Source organism: Panthera uncia (assembly GCF_023721935.1).
Source record: "Panthera uncia isolate 11264 chromosome B3 unlocalized genomic scaffold, Puncia_PCG_1.0 HiC_scaffold_1, whole genome shotgun sequence".
Taxonomy (NCBI): Eukaryota; Metazoa; Chordata; class Mammalia; order Carnivora; family Felidae; genus Panthera; species Panthera uncia.
In genome coordinates this window covers 8585812-8592626 of record NW_026057582.1, presented here as the reverse complement: position 1 = coordinate 8592626, position 6815 = coordinate 8585812, and the positions used below count along the sequence as shown (strand labels likewise).

The 6815-nt window shown below is 55.4% G+C and overlaps 1 protein-coding gene across 1 annotated transcript; it reads right to left on the bottom strand.

Annotated features, from left to right (window-relative positions):
• Positions 1 to 2201: 2201 nt before the first annotated feature.
• Positions 2202 to 5210, bottom strand: TCL1A (TCL1 family AKT coactivator A). Its single transcript, XM_049611924.1, has 3 exons — positions 5031 to 5210; positions 2675 to 2845; positions 2202 to 2258 (listed from the first exon to the last, which is right to left on the bottom strand). Exons 1-3 carry the CDS (start codon positions 5148 to 5150, stop codon positions 2202 to 2204), a joined length of 348 nt encoding a protein of 115 aa, XP_049467881.1. The 5' UTR covers positions 5151 to 5210.
• Positions 5211 to 6815: the final 1605 nt, after the last annotated feature.

Below are 6815 nucleotides of genomic sequence, written 5' to 3'. Positions count from 1 at the left end.
ACTGGCTGATCTCCGACATTCCTCCTGTCCTGACATCCTGATGCCCTGTCCCTACCGACCAGAGTCTTCTCTAGTAATAGCTCTAATACACCAAGCTCTCACATCACCAAGCACCGTGCAGGGCAACGGGGTTAAAATCACAAGAGACAGAGACCCTGTCACACGTGGTACCCGACGTTTATCTGTCCACTGCCAAGACTGGGATCCGGGAAAACAAAATCGGAGAAGCGGTACTTTTCTTATATAATTTGCTTATTGGATACTTAACAACACGCCTATCATTCCGTTCGTGCCTGTCTGTGACTACAGTCGCATACGAGTGGGGACCACCAGTACTCCACACGGGATGGATGCCTTCTACTGGAAGGCCTCCCTCTGCGACACTGGAGGCCGTTTACCCTCTCAGAGGGTAGAGGCGGCCGGGCAGCTAATCTTGGCGAAGGAAGCAGCAGAGACAGGGCCTGGGGTGGGCTGGGCCGTGAGCACAGAGCATGAGAGGCAGGGAGGGGACTGTGGCTGAGGCCTGGGCGGCTGGGCACAGTTTCAGGCAGGGAGGAGGGTCCCCTACTGGCACCGGAGGTACACATGTAAGGACAGAGCCTGGTGAGTGCCAGAGCCGGGTGGGGGGGAGATGACTGGCCGGGGGACCAGACAGAGGGGTCTTGAACACCCGGAGTTGCCAACAAAGACCTTCTGAGGTCACTTACCCCAACGGTTCTCAAAGCGGGCCTCCGAGAACACTGGGGTTTTGAGCATTTGGAGTATATGCCAATCAATCATTCAACCCAGCCTTGTCACCAACGTAAAAGAAACACACTAAATTCATGAGTCTCCTTTCCCTTCCAAAACTTATTTGGTGACTGCCTGTTCTTGCTTCTCTCCCCTAGAATCGAGGTGAAGGGACAGGAGCTGGTTCAGCACCGAGGCAGATGAACTGTTCCACATGTAATCCACATTACAAAGTGTTCACACTACATACGACTTCATGACATCCCAGGTGTGTGCACACCATTAAAAAGGGGCAACTTCAAGCTCCGTCCTTGGACAGATGGGCAGCCTGAGGGCCCGTCCACGGCGCTCGCTCGCCTGGCCTCCTGCTGCATCACGAGGTGCGGACTGCTGACGTCCTGGGCGCAGATCTGGGCTCCTCTCAGGCCTTCCTGGGGGAACAGCACCTCAGCCTGCTTGGGCTGGGGGGGGGGGGCTTCTGTAGCACGGTCACGGGCACCATGTGAGACAGCTGGTCCAGGGGCCCCACGGCCTGGCCTGGGCTCGAGTGAGTCGGCCCCGCTCCCTGGCAGCCAGAGGCACACAGAGCTGAGGGAACAGAGTGAGAAGCAGCCCGGGGTACGCAGCCCCACGACACTAGTTACCGAGAGCGGCAGAATGAAGAGAGAGGCCAAAACCCACCAGGAGAAAGCCAGAGGGCAGGACAGCCGGGGCACCTGGACGGGGCTGCAGGCAGGCTCGTCTCCTGCCTCTCATTCTCTCCCGGGCCGGGGCGGGGGGTGGGGGGCACAGAACAGAACACACAGGGCTGGCACACGAGGGTGAGCGCAAGCACGAACGTCCCCACTGCAGGCCTGCGGCACTTGGGGACAGGAGGAGACGGGAGCCGTGGGGCCTGGACCAAGAGAAGGACGAGAGAAGACACAGTCAAAGGCAAAGGGCAGGACCTGGTAGAGTTGAGGGGCGGGCCAGAGGTGGGGTGGAGGGAGGTTTTGGGGGGGGGGCAGAGGCAGAGCCGGCGGGGGCAGGTCTGCACTGGGAGCCTGGAGGTGAGCGTGGGTCCCCAGAGCTGAGGCCTCGCAGGGGCAGACTCTGACCACAGCGAGCGGCCCGGCGACGGAACGCCTGGATTTGGAACCTGGCTCTGGGACCTAAGAAGTTACTGTACTTCCTCGAAGCTCATTCTGGTGACCTACCGAGTCAAACGATCCCCAGCGCAGTTGGCGTGATAATCCACCATGCCCGTAACCTGTGAGGCGCGGTACAGATGTGCAGTTAAGGGGGCTGCCCAAAAATTATTAGTCTCCGAGGTGGCAGAGGGGAGAGCCCCCCCCCCCCCCCCCGGCGATCCTCGGAGGGCAGTACGGTCGGGGTGGAAGTCAGCACTGCCTTCGTGGTGAAAAGGCTGCTCCTTCTCCCCGACCTGGTCACTCCAGACTAACAGGTCTTGCGCCCCAAAGGTACTTACCTCGTCACTCATACTCCGGGTCCGGCAGCTGCTCAAGGAGCATCTCCTCCGTGCCACTGAACTGCATGAGAGAAGGGGACCAATGGCCAGAGCCCTGGGCATCCTTCCATCCTTCTCTTCTTGGCTCCGGGCCTCCCGGTAGTTTGGAGCGGGAGGCGGGAACCTGCTGGGGGGCGAGGGATCCTAGGAGCCCCTCCTCCCACCAGCCTTCACCCCCTGACTGCCCTCCGGAGAGGCTCCCCGACCCCCTGCAGCCGAGGGGGCTTCTGTTGGACCTCAGCGGGTGGCCCCAGTCGTTCACCTTCTTCTAACATCTCTCTCATCCAGTCCTTTAAAATGCTGCAGCTGTAAGCTCCTGCCCTTGTTATTTTTAGTTTTTGGCGCAGAGCCGGAGGGAGCGGAGGCCAGACCTGGGGGGAGGGGGCGCAGGGCCACCCAAGGCCACCCGGTGGTCCCCGGGAGAAGGGACACACTTGCCTCGATGTGGTACACGACGCGCCAGAAACTGGAGTCTGAGCCTCGGTATCGTCTTCCAGGGTAGCGCTGCCACATGGAGGGCAGCAGGCCGGGGGCTAACAGGCCGGGGCACACAGCCTCCCCCAGGAGCACATCTTCCTGCCGCATGAGTACTTGGAGGCTACTCTCCATCTGAAGAGGAGGGAAGGCCGGGCACACCTTCAGGGCCCAGGCTCCCGGGCCCACAGATGACCAGAGTCCTTCCTGCCACCCTCGCAGCCTCGCCGGCATCTGAACTGCCCGGTGACCGCTGTTCCCTCGAGCCACGCGTGCTCCTCTCGCGGACTCTGGCCAGGCCAGGACGACCAGCGGTCACGTGTGTCTGGACACTGAGACAGGGCCACACAACAAACTGAGAGTTTGTCCTTGAACTTCCTTAGTTCAGCTGCTCTGGGATTTTCTTTGTTTTTTTTTATTTTGTCATAGAGCTCCTTTTATTTTTTATTCATATTTATTTATTTTGGGGGGGGGCAGTTAGGGACACAGAGAGAGAGACAGAGAGAGGGAGAGGGAGAAGAGAGAATCCGAAGCAGAATCCGTGTTGTCAGCACAGAGCCCGACACGGGGCTCCAACTCACGAACAGTGAGATAATGACCTGAGCGGAAATCAAGAGACAAATATCCCCGGACCCCACAATCAGGTGATAGACCACTTTTCCCCACCTCCACCACTGCCCATCTATTGCAATAAATCTAACTTGCTGCCTGGTTGATCATGTGCCCCACAACCAGATCCCCGGACGACAGCCAGGGTGCTCATCTAAAACGTCACTCCCCTGCTCGATGCCCTCCAGTGGCTTCTCATCGTGGGCAGAAGCACCTGAAACCTTCACTATCTGGGCCCCTGCCTCCCCCATCTCCCATTTTGCCCCTCACCCTCCACCCTGTTCCAGCCACAAAGGCCTCCTCCCTATTTCGGGGACATGCCACATTCCCAGTAATCTCTTGTATCTGCTGTCCTCTGCCTGGAACATTCTCTGCTAGATCGACACAGGGCTCGTACTCTTTCTTTTAGACAGCCCTCTGCACAAATGTTACGTCTAGAGGGACAAATTTCAGGGAAATACAACTCTCTGAAATACACACGAGGCAGGCAGGCCTAAAACTGTGGTTTGCAAAGGTTTCAAATAAAATGACAGGCAAACGAGAAGGAATACTCTTGCGGGGTCTTGCCTGAAGACCCCACACCACTAGCTACTGCCTCTCATCCAACACAATTTACCACCAGCCTCAATTACTTTGTTGTCCTTCACCACAGCCCAGGGTCAGCTTCGCGAGTAGTAGGATTTTATCGCATTCACTGCAAACCCTCAACAGTCTAGAATCGTGCTTGGCATATAAACCAGGCCCTTATGCTTATTCAGTGACTCTCTCTCCAGAGTGGAAATATTTTTAACAATTTTCCATCTATGAAATAAACTAGAATTGTTAAGAAATAATTCAGATCATCCTGCAAGATATAAGTGGAAATCACCATTCTTGCTGTGTTAGTATAGAGTTTTCTGTTTCCTTCAGCCACCTTTAGTTTCCTTCTTCATCTTTTTCTTATTGATTTAAGTAAATCTTTACATATTAAGAATGCTCTCAATTACACGGAAGCAAACCCTGCCCCACGGTTTGCTAGTGGGTGTATGCTTCATGCAGAACTTACAACGATTATGTGAAAAACTCTGGTTTGTGGTTTGGGTGGTATGTTTAAGAAGATCTTCCCCAAGCAGAGGCTGAAAAAAAAGGATATTCTACAAATACCTGACTTTAAAAAAAGTAAATATTTAACTTGATTTTTTAAAGGACACATAGGTGTCTATTCATGTCCTCTGCCCATTTCTTCACTGGATTATTTGTTTTTCGAGTGTTGAGTTTGGTAAGTTCTATATATTCATAAAAATTTTTTAAAAAATTTTTTATGTTTATTTTTGAGAGAGAGAGAGAGAGAGAGAGAGAGACAGAGCACGAGCAGAGGAGGGGCAGAGAGAGACGGGACGCAAAATCCAAAGCAGGCTCCAGGCTCTGAGCTGTCAACACAGGGTCCGATGTGGGGCTCCAACTCACAAACCGTCAGATCATGACCTGAGCCCAAGTCTGACACTTAAGCGACTGAGCCACCCAGGTGCCCCCCCAAATTTTTTAAAATAAAAGTACATATAGGTACATTTAAAAAAAAAGGCAAAAAACTAAACAAATGCCACTACAGAGGAGGCAGGAAACACCCCAAACTCCAAGGCAGGCCCCCCACGTGGCCGAGCGCACTCCGCGGAGAAACCCCCGTGGACGCGGCCGCCCACGCCCTGCCCCGCCTGCCCCAGGGCGGCTGTACCTCGATGATTATGGGCAGCCAGGTACGCTGGTTCTCGTCCACGTACACGGACCTTTCCCAGATCCACAGGTGGTCCGGGTGCAAGGCCGTGTGCGCCCTGAAGAACGGGAGCTCGCCCATGGCTCCCAGGGCGTCCTAGGCGTCTCGGGAACCCACTCGCTGGTGCGCGGGACGCTGGCCCTTCGCTTTATAGCGGGGGCGGCGCGCGGGCGCCCCCCAGCGGCGGGGCGGGAGGAGGGCGGGGGCGGGCTGCGCGGAGCAAGGCGCGAAGCGGGGAGGAGGGCGCAGCGTGGGCGGAGCGCGAGGCGGGGTGGGCGGAGCGCGAGGCGGGGTGGGCGGGGCGACTGGCAGGAAATGCTCGGGAGCTGGCCCTGCGCCCTGGGACCCTGGCGCAGTCTAGGAGTGCAGACCCAGCTCGGTGGGCGCGGGGCTTTCTCCAGGCCCCCAGCCAGCCAGCCCCCACTCCCCACTGCCGGGGAGGCACCCCTGCCTGTGGCCTTTGGCCTTTTCTCTGTCAGGAGGTGCCGGCGTCCTCCGCTCCCCGGGACGCCCAGACCCTACTGTCCGAGTCGGGCTCTGTGTGTGGCTGGTCAAGTCATACTCAGACAGAGACGCCAGGCCTCTGCTGGGAACTCACAGTCGACGCCAGGCAAGCCAGGGCCAGGACCCCCTCCACATCTTCTGGGATCAGAACAGACCCATGGCAGCCAGAACCAGGCCTGGACTTTCCCAGGTTCCCGGCATCACCTTCAGCCTGTGGATGGGGTGTCGGAATCGATTGCCTTGGCCAAGTGCAACTCTTGAAGCCCCGGTCCCCCTCCCACGGACATTTTCCACCGCTTTGATGATGGTGTGGTCATCTAATAGCTCTTGTGAAACAGGGCGGTGAAGAAACATGGGTTTTTCCCTTTATAGGCTTTGAATTCGTTAGTGAACACATCGTTCACTTAAAAAGAATCCTCTCTCCCTCGACCCCAAGATCAATGGAATTGAAAAGTCCCTGGGTTACATGATCAAACTGTCTCTCTGTAAATTACAGCAACTAAGGAAAACAATTTCACTTCGCTCTGCAGCACACCACATGCCCATTAAGGCAATTAAGAAAAATAAAGTACAATGAGAAACATGTAAAAGCAGCTCCAGGCTCATTGCTCAAACATCACCACTGGCCGCAGTTTGGTGTCTCACCCTCCAGCTCTTTCCTGTCTCTCTGGCTAGGCCCTAAGAAAACAATTTGTGATCTTTTGAAATATCACAAAAGTGAAAATGAGCTTAACCCTGATCCCTTGACACCAGAGGTATGTATTTGCTTCCCTGCCTGTCCAGACAACCTAATTCCCGAGAAAGCGCTGAGGTGGCCTATGGTAGTAGAGATATAATTGGATTTACCAGGAACACAAAATAGAAGACAAAAGCCAAGCAAAGTTGGGAGTGGAGAGGGCAGACACGAGCCCAGCAGACCTCCCTCCCAGGGAAGCCCCTGTGGTGCTTGTATTTAATATTCAGACTTGTGGCACTCAGGATGATTTCCCTGTGGATGGTTCTTAATTCCAGACTCAGATAGCTAGTGGGAGCGCGATAATATGGTTATCTGTCTGCTGGGGCAGTCTCATCCTAGTCCTGAGCTTTGAGGCCAAAAATGATAACGAGTCCAGCTTACACAGTGTGGCACAAAAGGGGACACCTAGGAGCCAGTGTGGTCACTGACCCAGCCACGTCAATGGCCCCAGGACTCAGAATGCCATCAGGTCTGCCGATTTCGTTGGCACTTGTTCTGTTTTTTTT

Coding starts and splice junctions, on each gene's coding strand:
- TCL1A (XM_049611924.1), bottom strand. CDS start 5,150: ATGGGCGAGCTCCCGTTCTTCAGGGCGCACACGGCCTTGCACCCGGAC. Junction 2,846..5,030: donor GGCTGCCCATAATCATCGAG/GTACAGCCGCCC, acceptor CCTCCTCTTCAG/ATGGAGAGTAGCCTCCAAGT. Junction 2,259..2,674: donor GCGTCGTGTACCACATCGAG/GCAAGTGTGTCC, acceptor TCTCTCATGCAG/TTCAGTGGCACGGAGGAGAT.